General features: G+C 45.1%; 1 protein-coding gene across 2 annotated transcripts in view; it reads right to left on the bottom strand.

The window, feature by feature from the left end:
• Nucleotides 1-23,258, bottom strand: part of foxp4 (forkhead box P4) — a 105,795-nt gene that overhangs the window by 55,784 nt on the left and 26,753 nt on the right. For both annotated transcript variants that reach the window (XM_050037173.1, XM_050037174.1), the window contains exon 2: nucleotides 15,365-15,544. In XM_050037173.1, the coding sequence (XP_049893130.1) occupies nucleotides 15,365-15,535 (171 nt within the window). In that variant the 5' untranslated portion in view covers nucleotides 15,536-15,544. The remainder of the gene's footprint in view (nucleotides 1-15,364; nucleotides 15,545-23,258) is intronic.

Raw genomic sequence — 23,258 nt, 5'->3', positions numbered from 1 at the left:
TGCCTTTTTCTCCCTGTGACCTGTGTGAGCTGTAGCATTGTAAAGCATGCTACAGCTCCCCCCCACCCGCCTCCACCCACCCACACACACTCACACACTCACACACACACCTCCTAGACTCCCCCAACCCCAACTCCCCGCTCCCCCTGTGGCATTCTTGGGGGCGCACTGCACCTTTAAAGAAAATATGAGGGAGGCCTAAGAGGGAGGCCCAACAACAGAGTCTTTGTGCTGCCGCGGAGCACACACACGCACACAAACACACTCACACACATACACACATCAGTGGTGTCAGACAGGTTTTATTAGAGTGAGAGAGGGAGGGAGGAGGAGGAAGGGGAAGGAGGGGTGAGGAGGTCACTGCTCAGCTTGGAGGCCTGAGAGCACAGTGTGAGCGTGTGTGTGTGTGTGTGTGTGTGTGTGTGTGTGTGTGTGTGTGTGTGTGTGAGTGTGTCAGCTCGGTGTGTGTGAGTTCTTCTGACTTGTCATCGCTCCCCTCTGTAAATCATCGCCTCTGACACAGCCTTTAATAACAGTGCATTTTTTAATTCAGCAGGGTCACACATGCACATGCACACGCACACGCACACGCACACACACACACAGTAAAGGCTACTTTCTCTCCTTAACAGGATTCCGAAAAATGGCTGACAACTCTGTTTCTCTGAGAGGAGGGGGGGTTGGTGGGGCAGTTATAGGATCCATTAGAAGAAAAGGATACAAATTTCATTTTGCTGCGTGTGTGTGATGATCTTGATGTGTGTATGTGAGTGTGTGTGTACATGCCTATATCCATACTCTATGTGAAAGTGTGTGTGTGTGTGTGTGTGTGTGTGTGTGTGCGTGTGTGTGTGTGTGTGTGTGTGCCTGTGCCTGGGCCTGGCTCAGGTTGCTAAAGCAAACAGGTCTGTGTATGTGATGAATCTGGCCTCTAATCCGCCCAGTGTGTTTGGGTGAGACAGGGAGAGGGAACGCAGGAATAAGCAAAGAAATCTAAACAGAAAGACGTAGCAGAGGAGGAGGGGGAGGCAGGGAGAGAGGGAGGGAGAGAGAGAGAGAGAGAGAGGGAGAGAGACAGGTGGGTACCATATGTTGGAGTAGTCCGTCAGCACAGACTGAGGTCCATTGTTGACGGCCGAAACGAAACAAACCGGTCCCCCTCCTACCCTCTCCTCCTCATCTCCCCCCCGTAGATAAACAGGCCCCGGGGCAGACAGTGGGCTGTCCTTGAGGGAGGAGGAGGAGGAGGGGAAGGGAGTTAGGAAGGGCAAGGGGGAGGCAGGTGGTATCACATTTCTTTGCTCTTAGACCAAGAAGAAGAGAGTACAAAAAAAAAGAAGAAAGGAGCATCTGTCCACGACACAGCCACACCAGGCCAGACGAAGCAAGTGATTCAGATGTTTCGGGCAGCGTCGGACGCAACAGATCTCTCCAGCGCCACACAAGCATCCCCTCTCCAGCCTCACCAGCTCAGCAGCCTGGGAAGAGAGGCCAGTAATGCACCGCTCCTCCACTCCTAAAGCCCCTTCTCTTCCCCAGGAGAGACTGAGAGATGGCGAGAGTGGTAGATAGATACAGGGTGAAGACGTAGAAAAGAGCCCGTCACACCCAGCTGCTTCTCTACAGGCCTGCACGCTTTCTGATTTTTGGATCAGTGAGAGAGACCGGGTTCAGAAAGGAGCGGTGGATCTTCTATTTTTTTTCCGCACTTACTTCCCTCTTTCTCTCTATCTCCTTTCTTGAGTGCTGTCATTGAAGCTGAAAGCCAAGCTAAAGCTGCGTCGATGCTGCCGTCCTCCTGGGTCACCCTCCTGTGATCCCTTGTATCTGTTTGCACTGAGCTTCCTCACTTTAACACTAAAAAAACACCTCCAAACTCCAATAAACCCCTCTCCTACTTTAATTTACTCTCTCCTTCTTGGTCTTTGCTACTCTCTGCTAGTTTCTCTGCCTCTAAGTCTCTCTTATCTGTGATTCCTTCTCTTTCTCCGGTTGCTCAGAGGGAATCATGATCAGAGAAGAGGATGAAACAAGACAGAACAGATGTAACGCAATCTATTTGTTAAAAGGATGATGATACTACAGTACCAGCAGCTCACCGGTGTTCACAAACTGGCCGAGTAGTTACACCCACACACGCTGTACACAAAGTAGGGATTACTGGGGAGGTGACAGTTAGCGGGATTGCTATATGACTTTGGGGCATATGTGAGTGAAGGCTTGGTTACAGCCGCGGTGGAATCTCACGTATCAAATGCATCACTGTCACTCACCACAAAAACCAGATTGCTTTCCCAGATCACTCCTACTCTCTTGCTCCCCGTCTATATCACCCGATCTGTCTCTTGCCTTCGCTCTGCCTCTCTCTCTATATAATGTATAACTCGCAAAAGTTTGGCTGGCACTTCTCCAAGTATTCTGTCTTTCTTGTGCCCTGCCCCCCTCCCCTCTCGTCTCTCGAAATCTGTTACCCATACCCTTATTCGCCACAGTAAATTCTGAGAGCAGATATGGGTTAGACGGAGGCCTAAAATAGATTGTCCAGGCCAATGGAAACCAAGGCTTGTGAATGCAGCTGTTGGCCTTATGAGAGGACCCCCGCCTCCCCTTGACTGTCAGACAAAGACACACTGCTTTGACGGCAGCTGTGGGACTGAGATAGGTAGTTAAAGGTAAAGCCGTATGTAGGATTAGTACATCAATATTTAAGGGACAGTTACAATAGCTTTGTCGCATGTTGCATTTTAAAGGAATACATCATCGATAAAATGGTCTAACAATAAAAACCACATACAGTTTTTGTTTCAATTGCTGGGAAGATTGACAGTCTCATACTGTAGCTTGTTGTAGTTGTTAACCATGCAACCATCAAGGCCAACGTCTGGAAGTTTTTATGCCCACTAAATATAACAGGAGGTAATTTCACTGATGCTCATGTTTTCCACAGGATGTTAAATTTAATGGGAAATTTGTAGGATTATGTTAGGTCAAAAATATAACTTATTCTGTAGCACAAGAAAGGGAGCAGGTCTGCTGAGCAGGTAAAATAATAATAAGTGAACACTGTCTTAAAGCAACTGGAGAAACTCAAGCACTAGCAACACTGTTGTGAGAAAACTTGTTTATAATAATTACAACTATATACAAAGGCAAAAATACACTGATTTCACGACACAGTCAAAGCCTTCAAAGTTAGATGTAATTTGACTACAGGTCAAAGGTGTAAGGGAACAGGGAGTGGTGTATATATTTGGGGCAGATCAGGGGTTTCCAGGGGTAAACATACAGGGGTAAGGGGCAGCCTGAACCAAAGCCTGCTAAAGCCGCTCAATTTCACGGTGGGTTACAAATAAACTATGTTCTGCCAAGACTTTGCCCCTTACCCCTGACTCTTCCTCACGTACTCTTTCTCCTTCTCTGGTATTAATCAGGTCTTTCCGGCCTCCCTTCACCAGCTTTCCTGCCATTTGTTTTCGCTCATAGCAACGGGGGCTTCAAACCAGTTGTCCACCAATATAACTGAGCTCAAACGACACTGAATACCTCAATCTGTTTAGGCCGCCGCTGCCGCCGCCGAGCTGGAACTATCTGGGACACCTTCAGAAACACCAGCCAGCCGCAATCCCGTTCAGCTATTTAATGTAATGTTTCCGCAATATAAAGGCACCGTTCGAGAGCTGAGGTTTTAAAACGGCTGAAGCAAGCTTCTCTGGGCCCAGACTGACCATTAAAGAGAGGAAAGACCGCGTCCAAGAGCCAACGCAATAAAAACTCACAAACTCCAAAAGAACTTCAAAATATGCCGTAATGTTTGAAAACCCTGGCCGATTTTAGAGTTTTTTTCACATCCTATTTTTCACAAAAGGGACCTGTTCTAAACTCCGGGGACCCTGCCGTTTTCCAGATGGTTCTCTTCAGTTCAAAACTGTTTTGTGAAACGAGAAAACCTCTCCCCTTCAACTATGTCCCTACACTCATCTAATGTTTCTATTGATTCACAGGGGTATACGCACAGTCATAAAAAGGAGCTGACTGAATACCCAGGACTGCTTTATATCATTACACAATTCATCATCATACATCTTTAAGACACACACACGCAGAAAGAAATCTACCCATCTTCCTAAGGAGATGTTGTCAGCTTTTTTCCCTGTCAAGTGAAGGGAAAAGGGCATAAAGAGATAGACAATTAAAGATAATGATGAGGTGAGCAGGGACAGAAAGAGAGAGGAACTCCCTTCCTGAGAATATAAAAGCAGCTCCCTCTGTACTGTAGGCCTCATCTCAGTCCAGGCGGCTAATTGATGGCAAATAGCTCTACAGCAGTTTCCTTCCACACACACACACACACACACACACACACACACACACACACACAAATACACGTCATACATTATATACACATATGCAGTTTCCCTGCGGTTTTCAACACAGCTCGTTTGGCAGGGGAGGAAGGTCTCACTCCAGACAGACCCAGCCCACAGCGGAAAACACACACACACGCCCGCACACACACATAAACACACAGTGTACCTTGTAATATTTAGCCCTCATCTTGTATAAGGTAGGACAGTTAAGTAGTTTGGTCATGCTCCTGGGAAGACAAGGCCACTTAGGTGTTGGGTCTTAGCTGGGTGACCTCTAGAGTTTAAGCTGCTTCTCCTGCCCAACCAGAGCAACTCCTGTGAGGCTAGACTGTGCGAGGCCAGCCCATGATGAGGATAGCACTAGCCTGGCAACCAGGCCTCACATATGGAAACCGTTTAACTGTTATTATTAATATCCAAAAAAAAAAAAAAAAAATCAAACTAATAACACATGCAAGACACTGCCAAGACTCCGCTCAGGAGACAGAGGGAAAACACATACATACACAAACACAGACTGTCTGCCATGTGCACATGCATACACAGACACATATTACACACATAAAGACAAATGTACACACACAGACGCCTATTGGTTAAACAGAAAAACACGCTCCTAGTCAGTGGCCTGTAAAAGTATTAGCCTGGCTGCCCGCTTCGATGGAAATAAAACTCTTTCATGTTTTCGGTTCAGAGGGTTTTTACACCTGGTTGCGGCTGCAGAGATGGAGATGGACACACCCTCGCACCCACCCTTGCCACACAGACACATACAAACACCGGAAGTGGGCAGGCACAACAAAGGCTGGCTGCTGTACAAGAAGTTAGAAGGTCTGAACAAGAACAAAATCTTTAACTTCCCCAAATGAGAAGCAGGGGTGGGGTGCGTTCCAAAAAGGGGAAATGGGGAAGTGTGTGCGTGCGCTGGACTGTGTGATTTAGTAAGAGGGTCAATACAACCAGATGTGAGCGGGCACATTTTTCAATTTAAAATACCTCAAAGCCCGGTCCAACCTCTATTATTTTATAACGTTTTTTTGACAGGGTCTTATTTTTGTTCATGCGGTTATCTTTATATCACCATTATTAAATTTCTTAAATTAACAATTTTGTTCAGAGATTCTGAGAAAGTGGGAACTCTGCTCGACAACTGTTAGGAGTCCATCAGGACAAGTAAAAAGAGCAAAGACAAAGACACGAAATGTTTTTACCTAAACTTTTTTTTATGGTGAGGAAACCCACAATACAGCTGGTTCAACTTTGACCTACTGTACCTAATGTAGTTGTGTGTACACACAGTTTTTCATCTTCATTGTCTCCTACAATAATTGGCGCAATATCGGGATGCAATTGGGAAATTCTGAGTCGATACCAGTGTTTAAAATAAGCTAATACCGATGTTTTTTTCTGTTGTTGTAGTTTATTTTGTTTTTGTTGTTATTTATTGCCTCTTTTGTGCCAGGGAAACAAAGAAATAACTGAACTGTTTTAAAGTCATTCAGTCCTTTATTACACTATCTTTGAAATGAGCACATATAAGTCATATAAATTTCTGAAACATCCTTTAATATAATCTTTCACATATAAAACATAAAAAGTGCTTAAAAAGCCTTGTTACATATTTCCTACTTCCTTCTCTAATAACGATTTTATATTGCTATAAAAACATCATCAAATTTCTCCTTCAAACAGCTGTATGTATTCAAGTTTCTCACCAAAAGCTACATTTTACAGGATAACATTTGAAAACATCATGATAACGATAAAATTTACCGTTACCTAATACTCATTTTTACTGAAACAGAGCTTGAATGCATCATAATGTAACTCAATGCAACCTCGACCAGCTGTTAGTTCCAGCCACCTGCTGCTAACAGCTAATGCTAACTATCTCTCCTCCTGCTAATTTCATCACAGGACACATAGTACATCTCCAGATGCATTCATAGTGAGTTTACTGCGCCCTTTCGTCCCGATGGCTTCCCAGTGAAGATCTCTGTCCCCTCTTAATGCATTTTCTATGGTCACCGGGATGATGGGATGATGGGACGACATTAGTCTCTAGCCCTACTTTTAAGCCTGCACAAAACTGATGCGACACAACAGATTAACACTGGTGATTGTCATCAGTCGACAAGGTGAAATTAGATACCTACGTTTGGCTGATAAAATGGTGCATCCCTAGCTAAACAGAGTTAAATTAAGTGTTGCCGTGTCTGATATTAATTATAAAGCAATGAAAATGGTGAGTAAAATGTTATCATATAAAACACGAGTTCTTTCTTTGGAAAATCTGTCCTTGAATGAGCATAAATTTAGAGCAGTATTTATGGCTTTAATTATGATCTTAATTTAATTAAGTTGAGTGACAACAGAAAAAAAGCTTCTCATGAAGTTTTCATGAATACCCATATTCATATACTGAATATTAAATAGCAGCAAGAAAAGGAAATCTAGGAGTTTGGTATTTGCCGATTTGACTTTTTAGGATTGTCTTAATGAGAAGACATCAACTCAAGTTAAGTTCCACTACACTAGCTGTTTTTCAGATGTTTTTAGTTATGGAAAACTTAACCGACAGGACAACAAATGCACTCTGTCTCTCAGGTGAAAAAAAACATGGCCGTCACACACTGTCCCAGAGCTCAAGAAGAAAGCAAAGAGAGAGAGAGCTACATTCCTCTCCTCCTCCCTGTTGACTCTAATCTCTCCTTTAAAATGGCTCACACAAAGAACCAGCGCAGACTAGCTAATTAGCAACACTTTAGCCCTCTGCACCTATTGTGTGCGTGGTGTGTATGTGTGTGCGTTCATTGTGTGCACCGCCGGGCTCTCGACTGTTTCCAGGGTAACTACTTGCCTAGCAGCCTTGTAAGCGTTGCACATTTTGTCTTTACTCTTCGCTTTCCCTCCTTCCCCTCTCGGCGTCCATCACTTTCTGTGAGTCCGGAGTGGGGGAATGAGGGAGGGAGTGAGGGGCTTTAAGAGAAGAGATGAGACTCAAACCAAGAAATGAGGTTTGTCTGACCTGTGAGGGTGTAGGCTGTAAACTAATTCTTTCCCTTTTTGAATGCTTTGCCCCTTAATGAACTCTGAAACACTGCATCCGAGCACACGTCAATTAAAACCAATTACAGCTACTGCTTTGTGAACGAGAAAGCAGAAGACGGTGACCAATGTGAACAGACATCCATGCACAAACACACACTCACAGTCACACCCCAGTGTCACTGACTAGAAGTAGTAATGAGGTCATGCAGCTTTGCTCGCTGACCTACGACCTCCTAAAAAGGTCTCAGTCACCATGGCGATACCCTCTTAAGAGCGAGGTTCAACAATCAACTTTTTCACCCTCAGAAACTTCTCCATGAAGAGTGTCCCTCCCCGCTTATGTGTGTGTGTGTGTGTGTGTGCGTGTGTGTGTTATTTACCTGACAGCACAGCTAGGTCTGCCTGGTGTAAGTGCTTCCAAACACTCCCATGGCAACCAAACCCAACCAAACCCCTTCAGGTGCCCGGGGATGTGTGTATAACTCAGTCTCCACAACAAAGACAGGACAAACACACACACACACACACACACACACACACACACACACACACACACACACACACACACACACACACACACACACACATCCTTCTGTTGGTATCTGTCTATTCTTGTCTCTGAGCCTCTTGGCTGGTTGGGTCAACCAACCGTGACTGTGTCCATGCTGGCTGATCTGGCCTGGTGGACCATGTCTACTGTCCGTCTACTCTTTATCCACAAGACCTGTAGCATTGAAGCATGCTTCTCCAGAGCAGCTTGGATAATAAACTTTATTTAAACTTCACACATTAAGTTGATTTTACAGTTCCACTTCATTCAATGTGACAATTATGATGTATCCATTGGCTATGATCAGTGGCGCCACCAGAAATCTTTCATAGGGGTGGCCGGATGGGGACACTGAAAAGGGCGGGGCAGCTCACCAAGATGCAAAAGCCATATCTAAATTTCTGTGATTCAATAATGCTGCTGAAGTATATAGGCTAGTTGAAAATATAGTGAGTTAAGGAATCGCATAGTGATAAACTTTGGTTTCCTTTAAGTTCCAGTTAATGCCACTAGTTATCTGATGTGCACAGACTGATACCAGTACATCTGACACTTTGAGATCCGCAACAATCCTGTTTTAATGTGTTATGTATCTATATATGCATAAGTTAGGTGATTCCGGGTACTCCAGCTTCCTCCCACAGTCCAAAGACATGTAGGCTAGGTTAATTACGAATGGATGGATGGAAGTCTACTCAAGTTTAGGTAAAACTCCTGGGTACCCATAGAACCCATTATCATTCAGATAAGTTGAGGTGAGAGTTCAAAAAACTCCTTTGAAAACGGCCGTGCCAGATGTTTCCTTGCCAATATTAGACTAACTTCGGAGTGTTATTTAGCCCTCCTGCCAACAAGCTATGCAAGATACCACTACCTTAATTTTAGTTTTAACAATGAGTGCACCACAGCCTCTTAAAGACAGTAGTGTCAGCCTCTAATTATTTTCGCCAGAGGGGGCCAGTGGGGGGGCCAGCAACTGGCCCCCCCGTTGTGGGCACCCCTGGCTATGGTTTTAAGAACTTGTCAAACGGTGGCTTTTCCTCAAGACATTACTCTGTAATTAGAGAGTGAAAGTGTATATGGAGGTCACAGAGCAGAGAAATACAAAAGAAAAGAATCTGAAAGGACGTCAATAGTGAGAACAAAAATCACACTCAGTGGATTCTCTGACATTCAGTGGCCTGGCTGGAAAAAGCTATAAAACAATTTTTATGGGCGCTCATAAATACAACATCTCTGCATCTTGGAATTAGGTCTCAATGTGTGAAAAAAAAAATCACTGAATGAGAAATATGAGGAAGGGGAGTCATGGGAAATATATCACCATGAGATCTGCAGGTGTGTTTGTGGTGTTTTGTTTATGTCTGGAGTGCAGGAATGCAAAAGTGTTTGCAGTGCATGGGAGTGCCACCCTGAACAATACAAGCAGTTAGAGTATGAATGGATGTCTCAGATCTAAATATTCAGCATGCAGTAGTTTTGATCACTCCATACAGGCAGATTCATGTGTAGAAAGATCAGCAGCACAAGAAAAAAGGGAAGTTAAAGTCAAAGAAGATGGATAAAGGGACCTGCCGGTGCCTTTAAGACTCCTAGAGGAAGTTGGTGTTCTATAGGTCTCATTGTATCGCCGCGGTAACAGCAGTGGGTGTTCTATGATGCTAGGCAACCCAACTGGCCCCTCCTCTGTCTCAGCATGACCTCTGGTGACCTGCGAACTATACTGACCTCAAACATAAAGAGGAAGGCCTGGCCCAGACCGAGGGAAAGCTTTTAGGAGGTGACAGCACTCAGAGAGAGGCCTGGGACTGATTTACTGGCCCGCACACACGATGGACGGACACATGCACACACATACACATGCACACACATGCAGACAGACACAGACAGACAGATGCACATGGGATTCAACCTGTCATGCAGATGCACAATACGCGAGTATAATGTAATTAAATTAAATCCCACTGCACTGACAAAGTAGAAAATGTGTCTGAAAATGTCTACTTTCGTCACCTCCTCGCCGCCTTTAGCCACCCCTTCACCTCCGTCTCCTCTGCACCCCTGACCTGAAAGTGAACTCTGGCGGAGAGCTGGAGGTCAAACAGGACATAACTGTCCCAGTGACCAAAATTCACCTCCCATAATTTAGCAAAGGCCAGAGTGGCCGGAGCTATGGAGTCACATGCGTCTCAAAACCTCCCTGCCTCCATCTACACAGGCCATAATTACTGAGTCTAGCCAATCTAACAGGAAGCCATACGTTATCTGAATCATCCAGCATCTCCCCTCATCTGTTAACGCACACACCAATCTCGTACATCTGTCCGCAAAGCGCTCCCACCATCGAACCCATATGCACACTCTTGCACATGCGCACACGAAAAAAACAGCTATCTTTCATCAGTGTTTGTGTATATCTGAGATCTGTATTGGTTCCCCCTGATCTCCAGTCATCACTGTGGCTCCTTAATTACACCCTTCATTAACTCACATCAGCTCTGTGCATGTGTGTAACTGCCTGTGTGAGTATGCGAGAGAAAAGGGAGAGAAACAAAGATGTGTATGCGCATTTGAGAGAGCAAAAAAAAAAAAAAGAAGAGGGAAGTGCTGGCGAAAAAATAGATTATGACAAATGGGAGAGGGGATCGAAGCTCCGAACCAATTTCTAAAACTGCCTTTTTCTCAGCCAATGTTCTCTTTAAACCCCTGGGGAAGGGAGACCACCGCTACAATCTGCCTCTCACTTTCTATTTGCGCGTAAGAGCAAGTTAAGGGCAAGAGAGCGAGAGAAGGAAGAGAGGAAAAGGGAGAAAAAAGCTCTCCTTGGTTGTTTAAGCTGACCGATGAGTGGCACTCCTAAGAGGAAACGGCACCTTTTTGTCACCATCCCTCTCTCTTTCCTCTCCCTCCTACTTTCCCCCTGCTCTCTTCCCGGCATCACCGGCTGCTACTACTGTAGCTGCTGGAAGCGATTCATTGATGGCGAGGGAAAAGGAGGAGACATGAAATGGGTGAGTATGGAGGGGTGAGGGGAAGTGACGGCGCTCAAAGTGTGGACTCACATCTGCAAAAAAAAAAAAAAAAAAAAAAAAAAAAAAGAGAAGAGGGGGGGGTGAGAGACGTAAAGAAAAGGAAAGAATTGAAGACACCTGGTTCTCGTCAGAGCACCCTCCTCCCAGCCACACACACACACACACACACACACACACTTTGAGGTTTGTTAGGATTTATCCTGCTTACATTTCTCCTCTGCTATGCATCATTTCATGTCTACACCCGTGCCCGGCACCTCAACAAAGTGCCATACACTCTCCACCGCACTCTCACTTTTCCACCTCTCCTTCCTCTCGCCCCATAACTCCGCTCTTTGTTTTCCCTCCCTCTCCTCCCTCCTCTCTCCCCCTCGATGATGGGGCAGAACTGGTCTTCGCCCCCTCTTCCCTTTCTTCCCTCTCTCTTCCCTCTCTCTTGCTCTGTTCTTTCTGGGGAGGCAGACAGGCCACATTCCACAGGGAGGCCCAGGCGCCCTTTTCTGACACGTCTCAGCGTTACACCCCTCCCTCATCCCTCTATTCCTCCTCTACAGCCCACCAATGCCCCCCTACCCCTCTTCCCCCAAAATGTGCTGCCGCTTTGCCCCTCCTTTTACCTCAATTCCCTCCGGCTGAATGTCCCATCTCCCAAATACCTCCTATACCCACTTCCTCATCTGACCACCTACATCACCTATGTCCTATCCTGCATCCATCCATCTATCTATCCATCTATCCATCTATCTATCCATCTATCCATCTATCCATCTATCCATCTATCTATCTATCTATCTATCTATCATTAGAGAGAAAGAAAGGGACAGAGTCAGAGAAAGATGGAGACCCTGAGAGGGAGACAGAAGACAGAGGGAGGCCAGTGGAGGGATTTGACGTCTGGAGATGGCTGTGATTTCTCTCAGGTTCCCAAGGGGCCCAAGGAAAAGACGGCTTTGTGTTCTGACAACACCGCGCTGTCAGGAGTTCTGTGTGTGTCTTTTTTGCTCCAGTGCGCACTGGCATGGTGTTTAAGCACCAACACTGGTCTGCACTACACCTTCAGGTGAGAAACTCAAGCGTGGAGGAGAAAGGAACAAGAAGAGGAGGAGGAGGAGGAGGAGGAGGAGGAGGAGGAGGAGGAGGAGGAGGTATATCCAAGACTTTAAGGTTGAGGCATGAGAGCAGGTTCTTATACAGTGTTGTCAGGTGACCAGTGTCAGTATAGGGGCCGTCTGTGTCAGACAATATTGATTTTTATGAGTGGTGGGCACAAGGTGAAAATACAGCCTCAATGGTCACCCCGCATAACTACACCAGAACTTAATTTAACCAAGTAGTGTGATGGAATAAGGGACAGAAAAGTAAAGTGGTAAGTCTCCGATAAATTTAAAGGAATACTTTACCCACAATATGACAGTTTGTATACCAGTTTGTCACGTGATGTTACCCTGAAATCCTGAAGAAAACTTCTCTCGCATGCCTCCACGTTTAACACATGCCTTTTTGCTGAAACCAAGCTATTTAAAACTGAACTGAAAGAGAAACTTATCTATACTTATCTAAAGATTTTTTAGCCACAATGCATGTGTTTGGGAAGTACTGTGCATATGACTAAATGAATAAGACTTGGATTATATTGCATAAGTTGTGTGACTGGTTGTAAATAGATGTTTTGATGTAGTTTGCTATTGTTAAACGGGGTCCCCAATCAATCAAGAAATCAATTTGCTTGCCCATTTTCTATGGAGGCATGTGAGAAAAACAAAACTTTATTATTGAATTCAAGGTAACACGGCACGACTGCCTGATTTAGTAATGGTCATTAATGAAAGTGCTGAAACAGGAATTGTCAGTACGATAAACAGGAAATAAATTGTTAGGAGACAATTTTGCTTTTATGTTGTTGATGTGATGAAAACTAAATCCTGGTCTGTATTAATTTACAATTGGACATGCAGCACACTGAAGAAATAACACCTCTACTTCAATAAATGTTACAATTTCCATACTTCTTCAAGGTTGTGAATTTAAAATGAATAAATAAAGACTATTTTTTTATTGAAATGGTGTGAATTGAGGAAAGACGGAGCAAGAGCGAGAAAGAGATTAACAAAGAAAGAAATCAGCTGGTTGTGATATCAGAGCAGCCACTCAACAGTGCTCAGTGGCACAGAACTCCCATCTTATCCAGGGGGTGGGGGGCGGATTAGAAAGGTGTATGATGGTAACCAAAGGCTCGTGATACTGTGCCGAGGTGACAGGGACACCCACACAAATATAGATTAACTCAAACAACAGGAGAAAATAAAAGTTCACTCATGAATTCTGCCTTCTTACTTTACACGAACTTACAACTCAACTGCACAGTAAAACAGCCTTAAACTAGCAACAGGCCATTGTGGCGGAAAGCACAACAGTTCCAGAAAAAATATCGGCAGTACAGGAAGGACACACCTCTGCCTCGTGACGACTCAGATCTTTCCAATCTGTGCAAATTGAGCTTAACAGAAAGCTCTAAATAGAGGACTGCTACAATAAATTGCTGTGTATTTACAGCTACATATGTGGATGTAACATTTTTTTCTCGTGAGGTGAGGGCTGGGATCTGGAGGAAAGGTTGTGCTTGTCTTTCATGGTCCACAGCGGATAGAAGGAAAAAGAAGTACAGTGAGGGAGAGGAAGAGAAAAAGATGGAAAGAGAGAGGGAGGTATGTTTGTGGTTGGTAACCCGCTCAAGAGAGGAAATACCAGCGTGCGCACACACACACACACACACTCACATATACACACACACAGGTGCAAAAACATAGAGAGCAGAGACACGTCCGAGAGAATAAAGACCTGCTTTGTATGAGCTACAGGTTTGGTGTTTATGCGTGTGCATTTGTGCGTGGCCGTGTGTGTGTGTGTGTGTGTGTGTGTGTGTGTGTGTGTCCTAGGATGAAGGTTGCTGAGGAAGCAGGGTGAGGATACAGTCAGGAGGAGGAGGAGGGAGTGCAGGACAGAAGTGAAGGGCCTTGAGTGTTCTTCATTCACCTAAGGCTCCATCATTATAATTAGGGGGAATAATTTTAGCAGCAGGGAGGAAACCCTGATTTTTTCTCCCCCTGGGTTTCCTCAACTAGAAACTCAGCTGGTGTCGGAGAGCCCAGAACTCACACTGACCCTCTGTGATGGGCGGACACGACACACACACACACACACACACACACACACACACACACATACAGAGCGAGAGAGTTAAACATCATGCAGCCAGTACATAAATGGGAGACTTTATTTGTCTTCTAATCTCTTCATCGATTGAAGCAAATGCCACATCAGTGACTGAAAAACATGAATCAGTGAGTTTCCATCATGAGATGACAACACTCGGCGGACATTCTTGTGCGGTTATGGACAGATGACTAATGTAGAGACCTCTGGATTAAGAACCTTTTTGAAATGATCTGGATGTGTGTGTTTGTGTGTGTGTGTGTGTGTGTGTGTGAAGGCCTCAGAGAGCAATCAGAACAGAGCTATGTGGATTTTTGGGGGAATGAGAAATAAAAATGTAGAATTTCATCCAAGAAGTTCCGGGAAGTTTGGAAATTCCATTTGACATAGTGGCCAGTGTGTGTGTGTGTGTGTGTGTGTGTGTGTGTGTGTATAGAGGACTGACGCACAGGAGGCAAGATAAACAGCATAACTGGAGACACTACACGCTGACGTGTCAAACACACACAAACACCACTTCATGGATCAGTGAAAAAAAAATAAAGCAGACTCTCCCACACACACACACACACACTCCCTGACAGACTTGTATCGTGTGTGTGTGTGTGTGCGTGTGTTTACATTGTGAGAATGTGTGTGTCTGATCCCCACAACAGGACAAAATGGCTTCTCTCACCTACAGAGCTTAAACAGTAGGCTCGTCTCCTAATATTTTCTCAACCAGTAACATGTAATAATATATCAGTGGGAATCTCCAGCGTGTGAATTATTATGGTGGACTTTGTCCTGGTGGAATTAGTTGGCACATTATGAACAGTGGATAATTAAAGCACCTACGAGCCAACCTGTCAAAGCTTTTCACTGTTCGCACACGCAAGCCTGACAATTACCAGAGTCTGGCAGACTACGTGTTGTCACATCTGTACATTATGTAACGGCCTGGTGTGTACATGCTGTTCCAGACAATGTACTGTACATATGCACACAAGTTGCACAAGTGGGAGGTTGCTGCAAAACAAGTCTCGCAAGCACATATATACACAGGTAGATATGTAAACATAATGTCAGATGCATGCATGACAGGTACAAGGAAGCACACGCAGGCCTAAAAACATGCTCACACGTGCACACACACACACACACACACACACCTGTTGCTGTTGCAGGTGCAGTAAGTCGACTGGGCTGATCTCTCCGTTGGTGTCTCCGTTAGACCCGCCCTCTCTACCTCCCCCTCCATCTGATTGGCTGCTGAGGCTGCTGACTCCGTTCTGGTTGGACGGTGTCGTTCGAATGGTCTCAGAGGCTGATTCCACCATCATCACTGGCACCTGAGAGCACAGAGGAGGGAGGGGTGGAGGAGCAAGACAACACACAGATTGAACAAAAGTGACCTGGGCAGTTTGAGCAGAAAGCCTGCTCCCATCTGAGTGAACAAACAAGGCAGGAAAGTAAAGTAAACACACGCAGAGATAGAGAAGTGAATTGTGTGTGTGTTTGTGTGTGCGTGTGTGGGGGTGCACGTGTACTTTGTGAAAAGAGCTTTTGGTCATGAACCACCCCGAACACACAAACATGCCCAAATGGCCACAAAGCAACACCTGAAGCAGACACTTTTTTTGTCTGTATGTAAATGTGTGTCTAGGAGCGTACGCATGGATTAGGATCAGACGTGCAGCAAATCTAAACTGACAAGGCTGTTAATACTCTGCTATATAGTTAAATAACACAGACATTTCTCCAATAATCAGAGGTGGCATGTGTGCGCTGTGTGAGAGCCATGAGCAGGTTGGTCTTTGAGAAAGATCCGTTTGATGCACCTTCATAGGGCCTCTCTAATTAGAGCGTGTTCCTTCCACAAAACCCTGACAAAACGAGCCGTTCCTGGATGTGTTGTTGTTTTTGAGAAACAACGCCTCGCAAACACACAGGCGCATTTGCCATCGTTAGGAGCCGGAGCGTGGGAGAGAGGAGACGCAGAGACACACACATACGTGCGCAGAACACACACAAGGCAGCTGACACAAAACAAAACAAACCTTCATACAAGCACGCAGGCTGTGAACTCCTAATGACAAGCTCAATCTCGCCTTTCTGCCTCATCCAGTTTTAGAAATTAACACACACAAGCGCATAGTTTTTAAGGGGAAAGTTCTAATGCTTTTATTTCAGCAACCCAGGGTGGGTACACAAAACGCCATCGAGGCATTGTACCCGCTGTCTGTGTTGCGACTGTGTGTGTATATGCGTGCGTTTTTTTCAGAAGCGTACAACCCATGCCTTCTGGGGAAACAATAAAAGGCATTTCATGAGAGAATCTAACTTTTCTTTTCCTCTGAGGCAAGAGCAGGTGAAGCTCTGTGTGTGTCGGTGTGTGTGTGTGCGTGCGCATATATATTTTTTCTGTGAGACTCTGACAGCAGGTGAGGGTGTGAGAGAGCACTGTTGGCTCTGTTAATGGAATGCTGCCAGGTGCTTGCAGAGGGACAGGGACCTGAGCGTGTTTGTGTGTGGGATACAAGTGTGTGCAGGTGGATGGGCTGGTGGGTGCACTAGATAAAGGGTCAGTTCACTCAAATCCCCCCAAAATATATTCTCCCTCAAGTGGCATCTAGCCATGCAGACAGTTTGATTTTCCAAGGTTTCAGTATACCTGCTACTGAATGTTCTGCCGGTTCCTCAATACAGTAGAGATGAATGGAATGTTTTCTGTGCTACTCAATGCATTGGAAAAATGATACCTTGAAGATTCTTCAGCGAGTTGTCTATGGCAAAAAAATACCTCAGTTAAGGCCTTTACACAGTGGGGGTGTGATGAATACACGACACGAAAATGCAAAATACCCACGTGCAAACTCTTGGCTTCTTACTGGCAGCGATGCAAATTTGTGGCAGTTGCAACAAGTCTGCGTTTGTTGTGACATGATGTCCGTTCCACACAATGAGACTGATCAATGCCTTTATTTGTGGTATGAAAGATAAGAAAAATTAACCTTGTTCCAGGAAAAAAAAAAAAAAAATTACAAATCTTTTTCACCACTTGTGGTGTGGAAGTAATCATGACGGTAACAAGAATTCAGAAAAATACAGTATATTGAAATAGAAATTGATCACACACACAAAAAGCCCCCAGTGTGTAAAGGCCTTTACTCTGAAATTAGTGAGGTCTCCTATGTCCTATCCTAAAATTTTCTTTTAGTTCAGTTCAAAATTTTATTCACTATAATTGTATTAGGAAAGACGCAAATTTTTAAGGCCCGTAAAACAGAAGATTGCTTAATACCACTGAGGGTACATGAGAGCGAAAGACTGAAAAGAGACTTAAAGTTCATTATTAACCCTGGAAACAGCAGGTAGCAAAAAAAATTGTTGAGATCGCTTTTGTCAGGTGTACTTTTGTTTTATTTGCTTGAACGCAACCTACAGACAGACTTCCCTATTTCACCTTAACAAGCAGCACCATTTGAAAACCAACCGCAAATCACACTGCGGTATTTCCCTCCCCATTGACTCTCTCCTGTCTCCCTCCTGGCACCCATCCGCCTGTTAAGTTAAGACTGAGAAGTCGAGCGTTATTGTGACATTTAAAGGTAGTCATTTAATCTCCAACCTCATCCCTCTTCCCAACACTTCCTCCGCTTCTTCATTCCCATTCCTTCCGTTTCCACACGCCTTCGTCCAGACCTCTGCTAGGTCAAACTGCTCCCTGAGGTAATATTATGAAGCAAGGCATAGTGCTGAGTGATCAACAGATCCCGCCGCACAGTCCACTGACTTTGCACTGCAGTAGAAACTCCTCGCATCATCACACGTCTCACTAAGCATGAATCACCGGCCTGCTATCTAGCCCACGCTATACTGCGCTGTGCTGTAATGTACTGTACACCCATCTGCTTCTAACTCTTCCTCATTGACCTTATTAGCAATGAAGGGAAGAGAGATAAAGACAGACGGAGAGATAGAGCTCGCAGGTGGACAAGGACCTAATGGGAAAGTGGGGAGTGCGTAAAGACGTGAGCGCATGCCCTCTCTTTCACACACACAGGCAGTGTGGTATGCTCGTCTAAAGGGTGTGTACTCTGTCATATCCTGTAATGGGTGTATATAAGCTGGTGTAATGGAGGTCGGGGAAAAGGCAGGGGCATAAATCTACCCTGAAGTCTCTGATTAGGGCTATGATACACACACACACATACACACACACACTGCTTTAAGTTTAAGTGTTTCTGGCAGTGAAGAGGAGCTGCCCGTGCAGAGGCCTGCCTCAACCCGCTACTCACTCTTTCTGTGTCTCTCACTCGCTCTCTCTACATGCTCAGACCCCCTCCAGCTGAACCCCTGACCTGAGAGTGTGTTGGGAGAGACATTCCCACTACCCTGAGGGGACCGAGCGAGGGAGGGAGGGGTGCAGATCAGAGAGATAAAGAATGTGTTTGGAGGAGAGGGAAATAAAAGGCCTCCTTTGCCTTTTAATTGGGATGGAGAAGAGAGGAGGGGAAATGGGACTCAACATGTTTCTGATGACTCTGGTGTATACGTGTGTACGTGTGTGTTTGTCTAAGAGGCTGACACCTACCTTTGTACTTTCATGGATTAGCTCACAGCAAGTGCTAGGTGCGTGTGTTTATGTGTGTGTCTTGGTGTGATTGATGAGTGGAGAGGAGTCGGGATGAATCCTGTTTCGACACGTAAGCTCGTTCAGATGTTCCCCAAAAATTTAGTACTAATAATAATCAGAACTCTCCCTCTGTTCCTTCCCACTGCCCTGGGTGTGTGTTTGTGCGTATGTGTGTGTGTGTGTGTGTGTGTGTGGAGTTCAAACGAGCCGAGCCAAATGCCCAGTGAGCTGGCTCACAACGGCTGACTCTCAGGCTTTGTCGGAGGGATTGGCTCTGTCAGATTCCTCCTGGTCACAGCTCGTCAGAACCGTAAAGCTGGACCAGTTTTACTTTCTGTGAATGTGTGTGTGTGTGAGAGAGAGAGAGAGAGAGAGAGAGAGAGAGAGAGAGAGAGAGAGAGAGAGAGAGAGAGAGAGTTGTGTACAGTGTGTATTTATGTGTGCATCTGTGTTTACAGCAGCTTAGTGAGATAATAAGTCTTTATCATGTTATGCCTCATGTGGGAATATTTCCAGCAGTCCCAGAACGCCTGTTCTGTTTCCTCCGCCTTGCATCAGCTCACAGGAACGCTGCTTATTAGGCAAAGAACTGAGGGAATAAGGGTGGGAGGGAGAGGAGGGGGAGGAAGGAGGAGGAGGGAGGGGAGGGGGGGTGAGGGAAAAAAAATTGTCTGTACCAGTATCTACACTCCATCATCTATCTGCTTTCATCTGACTCTTGAATTATCTGTCTTTGTCCTACTCTCTGCATGCTGTCTTTCTCCCTCTGGTTATGCCTGGTAACTAGTGGCAGGTTCAACCCTGGAAAACATTAAAGTTTTTCACCCTGAAATAGAATCCACATAGGTTATTTCTATGATCTCTGATAGTTCAATCAATATTTGTGAGCAAGAGAAACACTCTTCCCGGAGACAGGAATCTGAGGAATTGGAGCTCGAACCTGTTTTGTAATCAGGAAACAGAATTTGGAGGAGCCTCTGTTGACAATGAGTGGCTGTGTGGATTCATAAAATATTTGGTTTAGCTGTTATACCCGAAGGGGCTTTATTTCATTATAATTGACAGTCACGAACTAAAAAACACAGATGAAAAAAATTACCCGGGTTGCTGTCATTGTGTCCACAAAATGTCCTATTTACTGTCAGCGGAGCGCCTCCAGGATTCGTCTCTTAAAAGTATCACAAAGAGTGTAAGCTGTTTTATTTTTCTGCTTTGACAGGAGCATGAACACTGACATACACGCCCATGTTCTCACACACTCACCTTGCGAGCTGGCAAAGACTCCTCCACTAAATAAAGCGTGACACTGGCCCCGAGGGAATCTGCTTTAACCCCAAACCCCAGAACAAACCCAACTATCAGGTCTGGGCTCTTATGTCTCCATTAATCACTCCTTAGGTTCTCGTGTGACAGATGCAACACAGAGCAAAATGAAATGCAATTATAAAAATGAACTGCCTGGTACGGTGAGGTGTTGTGTGTACAAAGAAAGGAAGAAGTAAACATGGGTTTCGTTATCAACGTTCCAGCAGTGATACTGCAGCAGCGACTATTGGAGAGACAAGGTGTTCTTTTATAAGCATAGTTTCAGGGCAGAGTTTCCACCACAGCCCTGCACCTCCTATATATCCTGCTACTAAAGCACCTTCGTCTTTATCTTTCCATGCGAGCAGATATTCAGATATCTAACTAATGAGACTGTGCGTGTCAAGACATGTTGACGCTTAAAACAGCATCACCCTAATTGCAATTCAATGACATACAGTCAAAGAGTTCATGATTTTTTTTAAAGCAAATCTGAACTGCCGCATCGCTGCAATTCAGCCGTTGCAAAAGGATTTTTTTTCTTTCAGTTTTTCAATTTGCTAATTGAGACACAAGTTTGTACTAGCTCTCTTTGAAGACTTGAACATTTTCTCAGAGAACTGCTAAGAAAAAATATGCATTTAATTCAGTCTCAATACATTTGAAGTTTATAATCTTTGTGTTCAATATAAATGTATTAAAACATTTGTTGATCTTGGGGCTTAAAACACATATTTTCATAACCAACAACTATAGTGCCATGTTTCAGACGTCTTCTGCAATCTGCTCTCCTGACTCTAGAAGAATGACAGAAGGGAGAAGGAGAGGAAGAGGGATAGGAGGGATATCTGCGTGGCATTTCTGAGCTGACGTGTATTAGCTTCAATAAAAGAGAATGAGGTCAGGGGAAAGCTGAAGAAATAACACACACATATTCTCACACAAGCCAGCACACACACACACACACACACACACACACACACACACACACACACACACATCAAAACATACTGCACAAATTCTTTTTCCATCACTTCCCTGTCCAAGTTTGGTTGTTTCCTCAGCAGCTGGCCGTTGCTACACGCTAGCCAGCTTTGCATCAGGATACCAGACTGGAGCAGCCAGGTAGTCTTCCACACTGAGCTAAAGCTAGCAGCTAACAGCACTGCTCCAGGCTACCCTGGCTGCCGGCCAGCGCTAACAGGTTGGCTAACAGTAAAGGGCTAATGCTAGATGTCTGCGGCTGCCCTGGCCCTGCTCCAGTGCTAACAGGTGAACTCCATTATCCCACAGACAGATAGTCAGTCAGATGTGGGCCAATATCTACTACCGGCTAGCTCGCTCACTGGCTGCCTTTAAAGAGCATCATCAACCCGGAGAGGGAAAGCTAGCAGCACTGGCCTGGAGTCTGACCTCCAGCGTGCTGTGCAGCTGGCTAATGACGAAGCCAGTGCTGATGTTGGGGAGTGGAGAGGAGAAGAGAGGGGCTCAGAGTGCAGATGATAAGAAAATCCCCTGTTATATAAACATGGGGAATTCTTCTATACTTCGGCGGGACTGTCTGCCATATGGAGCTCAGTTTGCTGAGCATTTAAGAGAGTGTTTGTGTGTGCATGTAGCCTCTGTATGTGCATGTGTGCTTTTAGCTGTACAGTACGTAACCTGCCGTATATGTTCTTCCTCTCCTCTCTGGCGTGTATGTCCGTGTGCGCTTCCATGTGTGAATTGTGTGTCTGCTCGCCCGCCTGCAGTTCTCTGAAGACAAAGTCCCTGTTTACAGAGCCCATAAAGATTAGCCTCCCTCGGTCAGGTGGGTTCTGGAGCCATAGGTAAACACACAGCACATTCCGCACCGATGAGATCGCTCCGTATGTGTGTATGACCGGGGCAAACATACACTCCTGCCTTCACCTCGACCCTTCCTTTAGAGTGCAGTAAGTGATTTACCAGCTTGCAGACTGCTGTCTGTTCGAAATACTGGAGACAGACACAAAGATACACACACATACGCTCGCACCGCGCACACAAATATTTGTAGAAGGAGCGGACTTCATGCACACCTCATTTATCTGAGCCTAAAATCACGGGTTGTACATTCCTAAAGAGGTAAAGCTTGTGCGTGTGCGCGCTCCCGTGTGCCAGTTGGAAATCATCCTGTGATCATGAGGATGAAAAATCCCCGCTTTCCCCTTCATCTCTCCCTTCTGTCCGGAGAGGTAATGGAGGCTGAGGTCAGGTTATGACAGTCCGCACGGCTAATGCTCAGATTGTATTTAACATGGTGGAACGGAGGTGAAGAGGGGAGGTGGAGGAATGGAGGGCAAGAGGGAGAGGAGCTTGAAAAAAAAAAAAGGCGACGTGCCTTTATTTGGATCTGAAACCAGCTAGAGCACCGCGGAGCAATTAGCAGCTCTGTCCTACGAGAGCTCTTTATTAGAATGACCTTCACTGTGAGGGGGGGGGGGGGGGGGGCGACACAGACAGAGAGAGGAAGGGAGAAGAAGAGAAATTTTGAGAGAGACACATGAAAAGGCGTCAGCAGGGAGATGGACAAATGACATGAAGGTGAAACAGAAGAGTAAACTGAGACTTAAGTACATTGAGATTGAATTTGTCGTATTTGCGCTACATGAAGAGGGTGTGCGGTGAATCTGATCTGTTTGACCCTCAGTCCACCATGTACCAAAAACCAGGTTGACATGGGTGACACATGCACACACAGCAAACACAGTTTCAGTCTCAGAGCCTTTGCAAGTCTGATAGACAGTGTGTGTGGGTGCATGTGACCTGTCAATAATAAATGAATGCTCAGTCCTATTAACCATATAAAAAGTGGACTACCCTTTAATTCATATGGAGAGAAGCTGTCATTTAAACAAGAAAATGCTTCATTCCTGATATTCTCCACCTTCGGCAACTAAATTACTAACTTCCTAACTTTAATTACAAGGGATGATTTATATTTTATTGCGTGAAAAGACAAAATTGTGGAAGGAATATAAAGAGGAAGTGTATTTTCTGCAGAGGTAGCTTTGTTGTAGTCGACTTTAGGTGAGACATAATTTCATTTGTGATCAAAATTTGCATTACAAGATAAAGCGAATAGATTTAATAATACCTGA

The sequence above is a fragment of the Epinephelus moara genome, chromosome 24, assembly GCF_006386435.1.
Source record: "Epinephelus moara isolate mb chromosome 24, YSFRI_EMoa_1.0, whole genome shotgun sequence".
Taxonomy (NCBI): Eukaryota; Metazoa; Chordata; class Actinopteri; order Perciformes; family Serranidae; genus Epinephelus; species Epinephelus moara.
This window is presented reverse-complemented; position numbering and strand designations above follow the sequence as displayed.